The sequence below is a fragment of the Lepidochelys kempii genome, chromosome 10 (genome assembly GCF_965140265.1).
Source record: "Lepidochelys kempii isolate rLepKem1 chromosome 10, rLepKem1.hap2, whole genome shotgun sequence".
Taxonomy (NCBI): domain Eukaryota; kingdom Metazoa; phylum Chordata; order Testudines; family Cheloniidae; genus Lepidochelys; species Lepidochelys kempii.
In genome coordinates, this window is record NC_133265.1 from 23,801,897 (window position 1) to 23,819,740 (window position 17,844).

At 43.8% G+C, this 17,844-nt stretch overlaps 1 protein-coding gene across 3 annotated transcripts in view; it reads right to left on the bottom strand.

The window, feature by feature from the left end:
* CIITA (class II major histocompatibility complex transactivator) overlaps positions 1-16,963 on the bottom strand; it is a 76,968-nt gene extending 60,005 nt beyond the window's left edge. For all 3 annotated transcript variants that reach the window (XM_073362462.1, XM_073362463.1, XM_073362461.1), the window contains exon 1: positions 16,663-16,963. In XM_073362462.1, coding sequence (XP_073218563.1) covers positions 16,663-16,963 — 301 coding nt within the window. The remainder of the gene's footprint in view (positions 1-16,662) is intronic.
* Positions 16,964-17,844: the final 881 nt, after the last annotated feature.

Here is a 17,844-nt window from a genome sequence, read left to right on the forward strand (position 1 = left end):
AAGTAAGTAGAAGAGAAAAATCTTTGTGGGCAAATAAATAATAGCAGAAGGAAGGAGGCTGGAGTTAAACCAGTGTGGGGAATCCCAGAGAGAAAAGCAAGAGGAAGTCCCCTTCTAGCACAGATCACAGCATGAAAACCTGTGACCAACACCCGCAATATATTCTCTCCTCCCTTATTCTCTTCCATTCCTCTCCAAAAAAAGAACATGGGATGGGGAAAGCCTGTAACATATCAATCTTACAAACACAGATTTATAAGTAACAGTAGGCAGAAGTGACCCCTAATGGGCAAATAAACTTTTCTTAACCAGTTTCCGAAGAAGTCAGAGCCCAGTTACAATCCTATTCAATTCAACTCTGTCCCAAAGTTGCATTATTTCAAACAGTGAATCAATAAGAATAAATTAAGCAGCTCGGGGAGCCTCCTTACCTTGCATCTCACCAAATGGTGACAACAACGTCAAACAAAAGTGAAAGTATTTTAAAAACCAGGCATGCTGCCAGTCTGTTTAGAGTCATTCCCCAGCAAAAGCGTCTCCTGCTAACAGCCCAGAAACATGTACAAGTATTATACCATGTATGAACCATGCATGCTATATGATAGCTGTAGGATTTAGAATTTGTATTATCTAAACATACACCTGTTGGAATATGATGCAATTACATCCAGGGGTATTAAGAGGAAAGAAAACAAAGTAAGAGAGGATACAGCCGTGGGTAGGAGGAAGGGCAGTGTAGATACCAATCTAATCGGTGATACTGGCTGTAGAATGACCTTGCCTAAGAGGGTACAGAATGTGAGTGAGGCCAAACAGCAAAAATTAAGATGTTTGTTCACCAATGCGAGGAGCCTGGGTAACAAAATGGAGGAACTAGAGCTACTGGTGCAGGAAGTGAAACCGGATATTACAGGGATAACAGAAACCTGGTGGAATAGTCGTCATGACTGGAGTACGGGTATTGAAGGGTCTGTGTTGTTTAGGAAAGACCGAAATAAAGGTAAAGGTGGTGGAGTAGCATCGTATATCAATGATGAGGTAGAATGTAAAGAAATAAGAAGCAATGAAATGGATAAGACAGAGTCCGCCTGGGCAAAAATTACATTGGGGAAGAAAACTATTAGAGCCTCCCCTGGGATAGTGCTTGGGGTGTGCTATACACCTCCGGGAACTAATCTGGATATGGATAGAGCCCTTTTTAATGTTTTTAATAAAGTAAATACTAATGGAAACTGTGTGATCATGGGAGACTTTAACTTCTCAGATATAGACTGGAGGACAAGTGCTAGTAATAATAATAGGGCTCAGATTTTCCTAGATGTGATAGCTGATGGATTCTTTCATCAAGTAGTTGCTGAACCGACTAGAGGGGATGCCATTTTAGATTTGGTTTTGGTGAGTAGTGAGGACCTCATAGAAGAAATGGTTGTAGGGGATAATCTTGGCTCAAGTGATCATGAGCTAATTCAGTTTAAACTGAACGGAAGGATTAACAAAAATAAATCTGCAATTTGGGTTTTTGATTTCAAAAGGGCCGACTTTCAAAAATTAAGGAAATTAGTTAGGGAAGTGGATTGGACTGAAGAATTTATGGATCTAAAGGTAGAGGAGGCCTGGGATTATTTTAAATCAAAGCTGCAGAAGCTATCGGAAGCCTGCATCCCAAAAAAGGGAAAAAAATTCATAGGCAGGAGTTGTAGACCAAGATGGATGAGCAAGTGTCTCAGAGAGGTGATTAAGAAAAAGCAGAAAGCATACAGGGAGTGGAAGAAGGGAGGAATCAGCAAGGAAAGCTACCTTATTGAGGTCAGAATATGTAGGGATAAAGTGAGACAGGCTAAAAGTCAAGTAGAGTTGGACCTTGCAAAGGGAATTAAAACCAATAGTAAAAGGTTCTATAGCCATATAACTAAGAAGAAAACAAAGAAACTAGAAGTGGGACCGCTAAGCTCTGAGGATTGATTGGAGGTCAAGGATAATCTAGGCATGGCCCAATATCTAAACAAATACTTTGCCTCAGTCTTTAATAAGACTAAAGAGGATCTTAGGGATAATGGTAGCATGACAAATGGGAATGAGGATATGGAGGTAGACATTACCATATTTGAGGTAGAAGCGAAACTCAAACAGCTTAATGGGACTAAATCAGGGGGCCCAGATAATCTTCATCCAAGAATATTAAAGGAATTGGCACATGAAATTGCAAGCCCATTAGCAAGAATTTTTAATGAATCTGAAAACTCAGGGGTTGTACCGTATGATTGGAGAATTGCTAACATAGTTCCTATTTTTAAGAAAGGGAAAAAAAGTGATCCTGGTAATTATAGGCCTGTTAGTTTGACATCTGTAGTATGCAAGGTCTTGGAAAAATTTTTGAAGGAGAAGGTAGTTAAGGACATTGAAGTCATTGGTAAATGGGACAAAATACAACATGGTTTTACAAAAGGTAGATCATGCCAAACCAGCCCGATCTCCTTCTTTGAGAAAGTAACAGATTTTTTAGACAAAAGAAACGCAGTGGATCTAATTTACCTAGATTTCAGTAAGGCATTTGATATTGTGCCACATGGGGAATTATTAGTTAAATTGGATAAGATGGGGATCAATAGGAAAATTGAAAAGTGGATAAGGAATTGGTTAAAGGGGAGACTACAACCGGTCCTACTGAAAGGTGAACTGTCAGGCTGGAGGGAGGTTACCAGTGGAGTTCCTCAAGGATCAGTTTTGGGACCAATCTTATTTAATCTTTTTATTACTGACCTCGGCACAAAAAGTGGGAGTATGCTAATAAAGTTTGCAGATGATACAAAGCTGGGAGGTATTGCCAATTTAGAGAAGGACTGGGATATCCTACAGGAGGATCTGGATGACCTTGTAAACTGGAGTAATAGTAATAGGATGAAATTTAATAGTGAGAAGTGTAATGTCATGCATTTAGGGATTAATAACAAGAATTTTAGTTATAAGCCAGGGACGCATCAATTAGAAATAACGGAGGAGGAGAAGGACCTTGGAGTATTGGTTGATCATAGGATGACTATGAGCTGCCAATGTGATATGGCTGTGAAAAAAGCTAATGCGGTCTTGGGATGCATCAGGAGAGGTATTTCCAGTAGGGATAAGGAGGTTTTAGTACCGTTATACAAGGCACTGGTGAGACCTCACCTGGAATACTGTGTGCAGTTCTGATCTCCCATGTTTAAGAAGGATGATTTCAAACTGGAACAGGTACAGAGAAGGGCTGCTAGGATGATCCGAGGAATGGAAAACTTGTCTTATGAAAGGAGACTCAAGGAGCTTGGCTTGTTTAGCCTAACTAAAAGAAGGTTGAGGGGAGATATGATTGCTCTCTATAAATATATCAGAGGGATAAATACCAGAGAGGGAGAGGAATTATTTAAGCTCAGTACCAATGTGGACACAAGAACAAATGGATATAAACTGGCCACCAGGAAATGTAGACTAGAAATTAGACAAAGGTTTCTAACCATCAGAGGAGTGAAGTTTTGGAATAGCCTTCCAAGAGAAGCAGTGGGGGCAAAAGATCTATCTGGCTTTAAGATTAAACTCGATCAGTTTATGGAGGAGATGGTATGATGGGATAACATGGTTTTGGTAATTAAATATTCATGGTAAATAGGCCCAATGGCCTGTGATGGGATATTAGATGGGGTAGGATCTGAGTTACCCAGGAAAGAATTTTCTGTAGTATGTGGCTGATGAATCTTTCCCATATGCTCAGGGTTTAGCTGATCGCCATATTTGGGGTCGGGAATGAATTTTCCTCCAGGGCAGATTGGAAGAGGCCCTGGAGGCTTTTCGCCTTCCTCTGTAGCATGGGGCACGGGTCACTTGCTGGAGGATTCTCTGCTCCTTGAAGTCTTTAAACTATGATTTGAGGACTTCAATAGCAGAGATATAGGTGTGAGGTTTTTTGCAGGAGTGGTGGGTGAAATTCTGTGGCCTGCGTTGTGCAGGAGGTCAGACTAGATGATCATAATGGTCCCTTTTGACCTAAATATCTATGAATCTATGAATCTACTTGTATCTACTGGATTTCAGGCTCATCACAGCCACTGGAAGGCAAAAATACACAACAATCAGGTTTGAGGGACACAGTCTTGAAATCTAGTCAGTTTAAAGAGTTAAAGGTGGTTTCAGGACTGTCATAAATATAAAGGGAAGGGTAAACCCCTTTGAAATCCCTCCTGGCCAGGGGAAAGCTCCTCTCACCTGTAAAGGGTTAAGAAGCTAAAGGTAACCTCGCTGGCACCTGACCAAAATGACCAATGAGGAGACAAGATACTTTCAAAAGCTGGGAGGAGGGAGAGAAACAAAGGGTCTGTGTCTGTCTGTAGTCGTCTTGGCCAGGGACAGAACAGGAATGGAGTCTTAGAACTTTTAGTAAGTAATCTAGTTAGGTATGTGTTAGATTATGATTTCTTTAATTGGCTGAGAAAAGAATTGTGCTGAATAGAATAACTATTTCTGTCTGTGTATCTTTTTTGTAACTTAAGGTTTTGCCTAGAGGGGTTCTCTATGTTTTTGAATCTAATTACCCTGTAAGATATCTACCATCCTGATTTTACAGGGGGATTTCTTTATTTCTATTTACTTCTATTTTTATTAAAAGTCTTCTTGTAAGAAAACTGAATGCCTTTTCATTGTTCTCAGATCCAAGGGTTTGGGTCTGTGGTCACCTATGCAAATTGGTGAGGCTTTTTATCCAACATTTCCCAGGAAAGGGGGGGTGCAAGTGTTGGGAGGATTGTTCATTGTTCTTAAGATCCAAGGGTCTGGGTCTGTAGTCACCTAGGCAAATTGGTGAGGCTTTTTACCAAACCTTGTCCAGGAAGTGGGGTGCAAGGTTTTGGGAAGTATTTTGGGGGGAAGGACGCGTCCAAACAGCTCTTCCCCAGTAACCAGTATTAGTTTGGTGGTGGTAGCGGCCAGTCCAAGGATAACGGGTGTAATATTTTGTACCTTGGGGAACTTTTGACCTAAGCTGGTAAAGATAAGCTTAGGAGGTTTTTCATGCAGGTCCCCACATCTGTACCCTAGAGTTCAGAGTTCAGAAAGCAGCTTTGAAACTGAAAGCAGCTTGGTTTCTCTCTGCTTTGTGGCCAAGCAGAGACAAAAGGGGATTATCTTGTGAATTGCAGGTTTTCTTTGCCTGGAGGCAGGGTACTTAACTCCTGCAGGGAAATTCACAGTCTTCCAACCCAGAGGTTTTTTTTTCTTTTCTTCCTAAAAGTAAATAGGGGGGGTGTGCTCTACCCATTTGCCTGGAGACAAAAGTGGCAGGGTTTTTTTTAGGATTTTGATTTTTTTTTGTTTTTTTTTGTTTTACAAGGAGCACAGGTTTGAAAAGAAATTTTTTTTTTCTTTGGGCTGGGTAAGCAGGTTTCCAAGTAGTTGGAGGTTTTTTGCTTTAATTTGGGCCCAGAGCAGAGACAAGGGAATTGTCTTTTTCTGTAGGCTGACAATCACTATCAGAGAATAGGTATTCTATTCCAGCACAGCAAAATTTTACAGCCAAGTTTTGTTTGTTTATTTCTAAACCTCGGGTGTAAAGTTAGTTAAAAACAGAGAGGTGAGAATGGCCAAATCCTCAGCTCGACTACAGCTGGAATTAGCCAAATTTCAGGCTGAGGAAAAACAAAGGGAACATGAAAGACAGATAGAACTCATGCAGCTGAAGAAGGAACAAGCAAGGGAGGCAGAACAACACCAAGAGGCTGCCCACAAGAGGGAAATGGAGGCAAGGAAGCATGTGGAGGAGGAGAGCGAAAAAGAGAGGAAGCATGTGGAGGAGGAGAAGGAAAAAGAGAGGAAGCATGTGGAGGAGATGGAGAGGATAAAGGCCCAGCAGAATATACCAACAAACCCTAGCAATCCTTCTCCAGGTACCACTTCCCATCCCAGAAAGTTCCCCACCTACAAGGCAGGTGATGATACTGAGGCCTTCTTAGAAAACTTCGAAAGGGCCTGCCTTGGGTACAACATCTCTACTGACCAATACATGGTAGAGCTGAGGCCGCAGCTCAGTGGACCCTTAGCTGAGGTGGCAGCTGAAATGCCTAAAGAACACATGAACAAGTATGAACTGTTTAAATCCAAGGCGAGAGTCAGAATGGGGATAACACCCGAGCAGTCTCGTCGGAGGTTCAGAGCCCTAAGGTGGAAACCAGACATGTCATTTACCCGACATGCCTACCACATTGTAAAACATTGGGATGCCTGGATATCAGGAGCAAGTGTTGAATCTCCAGTAAATTTGCCCTTCCTAATGCAAATGGAACAATTCTTAGAGGGTGTTCCTGAGGAAATAGAAAGATACATCCTAGATGGGAAACCCAAAACTGTAATTGAGGCAGGAGAGATTGGAGCCAGATGGGTGGAGGTGGCAGAGAAGAAGAAAACTGGTCGCAGTTGGAGCGGAGACCAGAAGGGACCACCCCAGACCACACCCTATTACCGGGGGCCGCCCAAAGCCCCACCTACCTCCCAAAGAACCCTCCAGACCCCTTATCGTCCCACCACCCCGTTCTCCAGCAACCCTCCTCGCCCCAGTGACCCGTCAGCTGGACGATGTTTTAAGTGTAACGAGCTGGGGCATGTAAAGGCCAACTGCCCCAAGAACCCCAACAGATTACAGTTCATTGCACCAGAATCACACCAGAGGTCCACAGGCCCAGATACCTCCCAGATACCCTTGGAGCGGAGGGAAACTGTGAGTGTGGGCGGGAAGAAGGTCACCGCGTGGAGGGACACCGGAGCACAAGTGTCAGCTATCCATGCTTCCTTAGTGGACCCCAATTTAATCAACCCAGAGATCCAAGTGACGATTCAACCCTTCAAGTCCAACTCTTTCAATTTGCCTACAGCCAAGTTGCCTATCCAGTACAAGGGCTGGTCAGGAATGTGGACTTTTGCAGTCTATGATGATTATCCCATCCCCATGCTGTTGGGGGAAGACTTGGCCAATCATGTGAAGCAGGCCAAGAGGGTGGGAATGGTCACCCGCAGCCAGGCTAAACAAGCCGTGAGGCCTAGCTCTGTTCCGGAAACTTCTATCAGGACCCAGTCAGAGGTGATGGACCCGGACCCCAGGCCAATGTCTGCAACAGCAGTAGTGGATCCAATCCCAGAGACCCAGACGGAACCAGTCCCAGAACCGGAACCAGCCAAACAACCAACACCAGACCCCATGCCAGCACTGAATCCAGTACTTGCAACCTCAACACCAGAGGGCCCCACCGAACCTGAACTGGCAGCAGCCGATAACCCTACACAAGAGGCTCAGCCGGAGCCTGAATCCCAACATAGTGCACCAGCGGAGAGCGGTTCACAGTCAACAGAAACAGCTCCATCCCCTATATCGCTTCCAGAGGGACCAAGCCTAGGTCCACAATCCAATGAGGAACTGATGTCTCCAGCATCAAGGGAACAGTTCCAGACCGAACAGGAAGCAGATGAAAGCCTCCAGAGAGCTTGGACGGCGGCACGGAGCAACCCACCACCTCTCAGCTCTTCTAATCGATCCAGGTTTGTTGTAGAAAGAGGACTTTTATACAAGGAAACTCTTTCTGGTGGACACCAGGAAGACTGGCATCCTCAGAGACAGTTGGTAGTTCCAACTAAATACCGGGCCAAGCTCTTGAGCTTAGCCCATGATCACCCTAGTGGCCATGCTGGGGTGAACAGGACCAAAGACCGTTTGGGGGGATCATTCCACTGGGAGGGAATGGGCAAGGATGTTTCTACCTATGTCCAGTCTTGTGAGGTGTGCCAAAGAGTGGGAAAACCCCAAGACCAGGTCAAAGCCCCTCTCCAGCCACTCCCCATCATTGAAGTTCCATTTCAGCGAGTAGCTGTGGATATTCTGGGTCCTTTTCTGAAAAAGACACCCAGAGGAAAGCAGTACATACTGACTTTCATGGATTTTGCCACCCAATGGCCGGAAGCAGTAGCTCTAAGCAACACCAGGGCTAAAAGTGTGTGTCAGGCACTAGCAGACATTTTTACCAGGGTAGGTTGGCCCTCCGACATCCTCACAGATGCAGGGACTAATTTCCTGGCAGGAACTATGAAAAACCTTTGGGAAGCTCATGGGGTAAATCACTTGGTTGCCACTCCTTACCACCATCAAACAAATGGCATGGTGGAGGAGTTTAATGGAACTTTGGGGGCCATGATACATAAATTCGTAAATGAGCACTCCAATGATTGGGACCTAGTATTGCAGCAGTTGCTCTTTGCCTACAGAGCTGTACCACATCCCAGTTTAGGGTTTTCCCCATTTGAACTTGTATATGGCCGTGAGGTTAAGGGGCCATTGCAGTTGGTGAAGCAGCAATGGGAGGGATTTACACCTTCTCCAGGAACTAACATTCTGGACTTTGTAACCAACCTACAAAACACCCTCCGAACCTCTTTAGCCCTTGCTAGAGAAAACTTACAGGATGCTCAAAAAGAGCAAAAAGCCTGGTATGATAAACATGCCAGAGAGCGTTCCTTCAAAGTAGGAGACCAGGTCATGGTCTTAAAGGCGCTCCAGGCCCATAAAATGGAAGCATCGTGGGAAGGGCCATTCACGGTCCAGGAGCGCCTGGGAGCTGTTAATTATCTCATAGCATTCCCCACCTCCAACCGAAAGCCTAAGGTGTACCATATTAATTCTCTAAAGCCCTTTTATTCCAGAGAATTAAAGGTTTGTCAGTTTACAGCCCAGGGAGGAGACGACGCTAAGTGGCCTGAAGGTGTTTACTACGAAGGGAAATGTGCTGGTGGTGTGGAAGAGGTGAACCTCTCCATGACCCTTGGGCGTATGCAGCGACAGCAGATCCAGGAGCTGTGCACTAGCTACGCGCCAACGTTCTCAGCTACCCCAGGACTGACTGAACGGGCATACCACTCCATTGACACAGGTAATGCTCACCCAATTAGGGTCCAACCTTACCGGGTGTCTCCTCAAGCTAAAACTGCTATAGAACGGGAGATCCAGGATATGTTACAGATGGGTGTAATCCGCCCCTCTGAAAGTGCATGGGCATCTCCAGTGGTTCTAGTTCCCAAACCAGATGGGGAAATACGTTTTGGCGTGGACTACTGTGAGCTAAATGCTGTAACTCGCCCAGACAACTATCCCATGCCACGCACAGATGAACTATTAGAGAAACTGGGACGGGCCCAGTTCATCTCTACCTTGGACTTAACCAAGGGGTACTGGCAGGTACCGCTAGATGAATCTGCCAAGGAAAGGTCAGCCTTCATCACACATCTCAGGCTGTATGAATTTAATGTACTCCCTTTCGGGCTGCGAAATGCACCCGCCACTTTCCAAAGACTTGTAGATGGTCTCCTAGCGGGATTAGGAGAATATGCAGTCGCCTACCTTGACGATGTGGCCATATTTTCGGATTCCAGGGCAGACCACCTGGAACATCTACAAAAAGTCCTTGAGCGCATAAGGGAGGCAGGACTAACTGTTAAGGCTAAGAAGTGTCAAATAGGCCTAAACAGAGTGACTTACCTTGGACACCAGGTGGGTCAAGGAACTATCAGCCCCCTACAGGCCAAAGTGGATGCTATCCAAAAGTGGCCTGTCCCAAAGTCAAAGAAACAGGTTCAATCCTTCTTAGGCTTGGCCGGTTATTACAGACGATTTGTACCGCACTACAGCCAAATCGCTGCCCCACTGACAGACCTAACCAAAAAGAAACAGCCAAATGCTGTTCAGTGGACCGGAAAGTGTCAGAAGGCCTTTAACAAGCTTAAAGCGACACTCATGTCTGACCCTGTACTAAGGGCCCCAGACTTTGACAAACCGTTCCTAGTAACCACAGATGCATCCGAGTGTGGTGTGGGAGCAGTTTTAATGCAGAAAGGACCTGATCAAGAATTCCACCCTGTAGTGTTTCTCAGCAAAAAACTGTCTGAGAGGGAAAGCAACTGGTCAGTCACTGAAAAAGAATGTTATGCCATTGTCTACGCTCTGGAAAAGCTACGCCCATATGTTTGGGGACGGCGTTTCCACCTGCAAACCGACCATGCTGCACTAAAGTGGCTTCACACCGTCAAAGAAACTAACAAAAAACTTCTTCGGTGGAGTTTAGCTCTCCAAGATTTTGATTTCGACATCCAACACATCTCAGGAGCTTCTAACAAAGTGGCTGATGCACTCTCCCGTGAAAGTTTCCCAGAATCAACTGGTTAAAATCGTCCTTGAGATGTGGAAAATATTGTTAGTCTTTATGTACTTGGTAGTATATTTAGAGATGCATGTGTCCTATTAACTCTGTTTTCCTAGAGCTCCAGGAAGAAATCCCAGCCAGTGTTTCACCCTAGCTGAGATTTGGGGGGCGTGTCATAAATATAAAGGGAAGGGTAAACCCCTTTGAAATCCCTCCTGGCCAGGGGAAAGCTCCTCTCACCTGTAAAGGGTTAAGAAGCTAAAGGTAACCTCGCTGGCACCTGACCAAAATGACCAATGAGGAGACAAGATACTTTCAAAAGCTGGGAGGAGGGAGAGAAACAAAGGGTCTGTGTCTGTCTGTAGTCGTCTTGGCCAGGGACAGAACAGAAATGGAGTCTTAGAACTTTTAGTAAGTAATCTAGCTAGGTATGTGTTAGATTATGATTTCTTTAATTGGCTGAGAAAAGAATTGTGCTGAATAGAATAACTATTTCTGTCTGTGTATCTTTTTTGTAACTTAAGGTTTTGCCTAGAGGGGTTCTCTATGTTTTTGAATCTAATTACCCTGTAAGATATCTACCATCCTGATTTTACAGGGGGATTTCTTTATTTCTATTTACTTCTATTTTTATTAAAAGTCTTCTTGTAAGAAAACTGAATGCCTTTTCATTGTTCTCAGATCCAAGGGTTTGGGTCTGTGGTCACCTATGCAAATTGGTGAGGCTTTTTATCCAACATTTCCCAGGAAAGGGGGGGTGCAAGTGTTGGGAGGATTGTTCATTGTTCTTAAGATCCAAGGGTCTGGGTCTGTAGTCACCTAGGCAAATTGGTGAGGCTTTTTACCAAACCTTGTCCAGGAAGTGGGGTGCAAGGTTTTGGGAAGTATTTTGGGGGGAAGGACGCGTCCAAACAGCTCTTCCCCAGTAACCAGTATTAGTTTGGTGGTGGTAGCGGCCAGTCCAAGGATAACGGGTGTAATATTTTGTACCTTGGGGAACTTTTGACCTAAGCTGGTAAAGATAAGCTTAGGAGGTTTTTCATGCAGGTCCCCACATCTGTACCCTAGAGTTCAGAGTGGGGGAGGAACCTTGACAAGGACCTACAACAGTCCCATGGTACCTCTGTGGTGCTGCGTGATTTTTGCAATTGTGTTTTCCTATTTCCTTAATTGTTTTGTTTCCTGTTCTGTGTGAAAGACCCACCCAGATGGGAAACTGACAATCCTTAAAAGTACCAGTGCATAATTTTTTTCTCCATCTAATGTTACAATACTAGAATAGAATCTGGAACATGTAAATTTTCAGGGAGTAATGTCATTTTTTAAGATGACTATATTCCTTTATTGATTTGAATGCATGCTCCCAAACTGGCAAGTACAGTAAATTTTAGATTCCCAGGGCAGGCCAACTAGATACATCAGGGAGGAAGACTTACCGCACCACACAGAATATTAAAAGCAGAGAGATGGGGCCAGCCTTGGATTTGCAGCACCAGTTCCCCTGCCCTCAGCATCTCCTTTACCATCCATGCAGCTGCGGGATCTGACAGCCTTTCCCTCACTTGACCAGTCAGCTACCCCTTTCAGGCACCCAACCCTAGCAGCTCCCCCACTTGAAACTAGAGCCAACCCAGAGCAGCTTTCAGGGTTACCAGGACTCCTACTTCCGGAGAGTCCCAGCCCCAGGGCAGTTTGGTGAGCCCATATCATATTGCCCTGTAACAGTTGTGTCAGCTGCTGTGGACCTCAACCAGATGCCTAGAAGTATCTCCCACTTTCCAATCAAACTAAGCCTTTTTTTCCGGCTCTCTGAGCACAGATGTGTTAGACACAGATGTAACAGGATGATCTGCCCCTTTAAGGGCCTGGGGCAGCCATGTTTGAGTGTCAGACTTGCCCCTTCTCATCAGGGTGTTTTCTATACAGGACTGAGAAACTGCAGTTGTAGAGAAGCCACAGGAAGCAAGTGGACTCCTGCAGAAGTCCCTGGAGCAGAGGGAAAGGCTGCTGGGGGTCCCTGCAGCCTACTTTGGTTGCCAGTTTTGTATTCGAATTAATAAACCAGGCCCTTAGGCAAGGGCTTGAAAAACTCTGGGCACAGTGTGACAAGCTAGGGATAGGGGACAGGCCAGCAGCTTCCTACATGCTTCTGTTCTATCAGCTTTGGAAGGAGATAAACATCTCAGTGCAACCATACCCTGCTGCTACAACTTCCCCAAATACAGCTATTTTCATATTTTATAGCTATGCCTGTGTGGATGGGAGATAAAGAGAGAAGTCCCTTACACAGGAAGCCACAGAAAAGAGAACTGCTGGGCAGACACTAGAAATTGAGAGAAAAACATTATTACAAGGGCTAACTGAGAACAAAAGCGCATAATAATCAAACAGCGTGGCAATGAACTGCTCAAGCTAATGGTAATTGATTGCTGTTTGTAAGCCCTATGCCCTATTTTGATACAAAGCAGTATGCACTCAAAAATGCAGAAGGGAGTTGCTGAGATCAGATTAATGGTCTACCAGTCTGGGGATGGTTTTATGATTAAGGCACTGAACTGGTAATCCGGAGATTGTGACAGAGCTGGGAACTAAATTCCAAACTTCCGAAGTCACCGTAGACAAGTTGCTCATCATCTGTGCCTCAATTCTTCCATTTGTAAAATGGGGATAATGCAACCATACCTCACAGATGTGGAAGAGGATAAATCTGTTAGCACTAGAGGCACTTGGATTCAATGGTGATGGGTATTCCCAAGATCTAGAAAGATCCTATGTCCAACAGTGGCCAGCACCAGGCACTTCAGAGGAAGGAGTCAGATCTCCATAGTGGTCAGTTACATGATGACATGTCCATGGGGAAGTCTGTTCCACAAACAGTGTTTGTGCGGGACAAGGGGGCAAGGGTTGACTTACATCCTGAAAAAGAAAGAGTGCTCCCCCTTATAAGTTTATCCTGACAAGTGTAAATGCAGATATTTTTCTCCTTAAGAAATTATCTTTTCTTTAAATCCTACTAAGCTCTTTCCCCTAATGTCTGGTCAGTGAATTCCACAGGGTAATTTATATTAAAAAAAATTCCTTTTATCACTCTGAAATTTGTTACCTTTCCGTTTCAATAAGTGTCCCCTTTTACTTTCATTATGAAATAAACAGGGAATGCTCAATAGAAGAATGTCAAAAACAATATAGTGTCAGTTAGGTCAACTCCTGTTCATCTCCTGTTTTAACAGTCCTAATCTTTGAAATCTGGCAGGGAATTCCTTCCATGTCTAATAATTTTTTCCCCTTCTCTTCTGTGCCCTTATCCTCTTTTAATCAATGTGTAAACTCAGGGGTTGTACCGTATGACCGGAGAATTGCTAACATAGTTCCTATTTTTAAGAAAGGTAAAAAAAACTATCCGGGTAACTACAGGCCTGTTAGTTTGACATCTGTTGAATGCAAGGTCTTGGAAAAAATTTTGGAGTGAAGTTCTGGAACAGCCTTCCAAGGGAAGCAGTGGGGGCAAAAGACATATCTGGCTTCAAAACAAAGTTTGATAAGTTTATGGAGGAGATGATATGATGGGATAGCCTAATTTTGGCAATTAATTGATCTTAGACTACTAGCAGTAGATATGCCCAATGGCCTATGATGGGATGTTAGATGGGGTGGGATCTGAGTTACTACAGAGAATTCTTTCCTGGGCGTCTGGCTGGTGAGTCTTGCCCACATGCTCAGGGTTTAGCTGATTGCCATATTTGGGGTCAGGAAGGAATTTTCCCCCAGGGCAGATTGGCAGAGGCCCTGCGGGGTTTTCGCTTTCCTCTGCAGCATGAAACACAGGTCACTTGCTGGAGGATTCTCTGCACCTTGAAGTCTTTAAACCATGATTTGAGGACTTCGATAGCTCAGACATAAGTTAGGGGTTTGTTACAGGTGGGTGAGATTCCGTGGCCTGCATTGTGCAGGAGGTCAGACTGGACGATCATAATGGTCCCTTCTGACCTTAAAGTCTATGATTCTTTGATTGATCCTTTTACTCCCCTGGTAAATTAGTGGGCCCATAACTTTCTATTTCAGACATGCTCCTAAAACACTTCTCTAACTAGGTTTTGTGAATTCTGTTCTTAACTCTCCTAGTCTATCTTACATCTGACCTGCCATTGTTTCCGCACGTATTCTATTGGCTTCGCTTGTGCTCGCTGCCCACTTTGGAAATTATTATTATTTTGGCTTAAATAGACTAGGATCTTGCTTTTTTAACCAAAACTAGGATGCAGATCTGCACCCCAATTTTGGTAAAATAGTGACAGTAATGAATGCTGTAGCTGTACCTCACGGGTTGAATTAGAGCTCTGGAAGGCAGAGCTAAGGCTACAAAGAAGACCACCCAGCTATCAAAAGATTATTTTTTCAGCCCTAAAGGACAAGATTCAGATCCCCCATGAGAACTACTGTAGGTGCTGCTGCCTCTGGCTGGAAGACAGAACTCCTTAATTTGGAAGATGTGGAGTTTAGATATAGTGCATAAAAGCTGAGCTTTATTTGAAATATTAGCTAATGCATCTAGAGGTTTACTTGGTCCTGCCTCAGCAAAGGGGGCTGGACATGAGGATTTCTTGAGGTCCCTTCCAACCCTACATTTCTATAATTCTATACAGAAAATTGAAACTTTTTCTCTGGAGGCCATGTGGGACAGACATTAAGCTTATTGTTCTAGAATATATATGCACCGGCTATGATAGTACACTCATTCAGGAAAAAGAAAGTTGTGAAATGCTATCAATGAGGTTGTCAATAAAGCAAGAGTCAGAACAAACATGGGGAGATTGCCTGACATTTTCAGAAGTTGAGAAGCTGCAAAGTTTTCTTGTCCAGCAGCTTCAAGTGCCATTATTTCGGCAGGAGAATTGGGGGCCAGTTATAGGATCTTTGCTAGAAAATTGTTTGGGGAATGAAGTGTGCAGACCCATTAATTAAAGTGCTAAAAAACAGAAACCCAAATGGCTAACCTTTTCCTTACATTTATTGTAGGCACTTTACATTTCAAGTGTGAATCCTCTGCATTCAGTCTGATTGTGTGTATAAGTATATATTTAACCTAATATTTCCTTTCTCATGAACAATCTGTAAAATAATAATTCTGTCAGAGTAAAGGGATTGGCTCTTTCTTCTTGAGGACTGCAGATCCTCCGGGTAATTTGTTCTCAGCTGGTACTTTTATCCCATCCTCAGAAATGGTATCCAAAATGATGCCCTGCTGAGGCAATGATTTACCCAGCTATACTCCGCATGGATGAAGGTGCTTTCAGCAGTGGTAGCACTGATTCCATCAAATACTTCGTTTGTTCCTTTTATGTTCTCTCATAGTTGATATTTCTACTACAAACTGAATTTGTCTTTCCCCTTTGTATACATTTGAAGTTTGCCAGGATGCTATCATTCTTTATTCCTTACACCAGGCTTATCTAGTTTTAGTATAGTAGGGACTGCTGGTGAGGAGAATGAGCAGCTGAGCAACTTCTATCTACCATCCTACAGCACACCACCTCTGTGATGGGTCAACCGTGAAAGTCACATTAGTTAACTTTCCCAAATCCACTGGGTCTCTTTGTTTTGTCTCCCCCTGCTGCTCACTGACGATGGTTTTGTCTACACTACCGCTTTTGTCAGTAAAGCATTTGTCAGTCAGGGGTGTGGAAAAAAAAACACACCCCGACCGACATAAGTTTCTCCAGCAAAAATGCTGGTGTGGAAAGTGCTATGTCACTCCCCTGGTGACATAGCTAACGCCACTCGTTTCGGGTGGCTTAATTCTGCTGCCAGGAGAGCTCTCTCCCACCGGCAAAGAGCAGTTACATAGGAAACCTAACAGGAGCACAGCTGTGGCAGTACAGCCGTGCCGCTGTAAGGTCCATAGTGTAGACAGAGCCGAATTGATGAATTTTTTGACTCTAGCCCCATGGGTGCTTATGCACTCCTCTCCTCCCACAGTTGTGGTCGCATCAGTCCCTGGAGAAGGTTAGTAGGTTTGCCCCTAACAGGCATCCTGGTTCTGCAGTAAAGAACCTAGAAACTTACAGGAGATGGAGCTTGCACCATGTGACCAAGGCACCATGGACCACCACAGCAAATGCTCCAGAATCTGTGGACCAGTTTGAGAAGTACGGCCCTAATCATAGTCTCCAATATCTTCTTTCTACTCCCATTGCACACTGTCTCTGATCTTGCAAAGGGGCACAAATGAGAAGTTTTCAATAGGTCTTGATTATAAAAATTGTTAGCTGCTTAGCTACCCTAGGGAGGGTTTATTTTAAAAACTCAAATTATTGTCACATGGCATTTTGGTCTCTCTCCCACGTCCTACATCTATTATGTTACTATGCACATCTACATCACTGTACCAAATCAAACAGCCATACAGTAAAGGGAAGAAATATTGAAAAGCATTGTTTAATAAATGTAAAATAAAAAGCAAACTTACCAACTATACCCCTGTTCAGAGATGACTCATTATCTGTGATGTCTTGTGGCATCTTACGGTACAGTTTTAAACAACGGAGAGGAACTAAGGTGTTCAAACACAAGTCCCATTTTTCCACAAGCGTTAGAGATATCTTCCTTGCTAGGTCTTCTCTGTCTTTTTCCTGGAGTAAGGTCTGATGGTATTCCTTGGATATAACATCTTTCTCCAGCATGCAGCTGAGCAATGCATGGACATCAGACGTTGTGGCACTGGAGAGAATTTCCCTGACTTCAGGCAGGATCTCTTTGAAAAGATTCATAACAGCAGTCTAAAGAGTTTTAAAGAGATTTCAGCCAAAAACTCAACTGGTTAAATAAAAAAAATCCACTCAGTCAGCATCAAAAAAAGATGAAGTGAAATTTTTTTTAACACAATAGTTTGGTTTGTGTCATTTGTTGAAGTGTTTCCTCATTCGATGAAAGTTATGATTCAAGTTTCCAACAAACAACTTCTTGATGTGGTCACACAAAATTCACTGCAGCCGTTGTTTCCAAAACACATTCCAAAATAGGCAGTTTTAAAGGCCACATTATGTTCAGTAATTAAGGAGAGGTATTAACATGGGACTACCTGACCATAAGGGAGTTGGATCCTTTGCCCAACCAGAAATTGTGCGACAGCTGGCTATAGGCATATGTTGTGCCCATTAGTGATGCACTCCAAGACTGTTTCTCAGCCTAACCTTCCTTTCAAAGCAGAACAAATGTAGAGCTTTGGGAGAGTTGGCTCCGCGTAGGAGAGGTCTGAAATTTGGGCATACACTGACTCCAATGTAACTCACTTCAGTCTCATGCTCAGCCAGAGTGACTGGGAATTTGGGACAGCATTCAGGAGCACTGAAGAGTTATAAAGTTACAGAGAGTTATAAAGAGTTTTAAAGCATTCATTTTTACTTCCATAACAATATGCTCACCTTACCACAGAGTTACCAGACACCAAAGCTTGAGAGATCATTCAGAAATCTAAGGATGTTGGAAGCCATTACCCTTCTATCAGTAGCCTCTTTAGCACAGCTCCATCTTCTAACTTACCCATAGGTACAAGTTAGAGCATTTTGATATGTGGTCTGTTCTTAGGCAATTATATCTAATAGGAGAAATCACCTGGAGGAAATCCTGACCCTATTAAAGTCAGTGACAA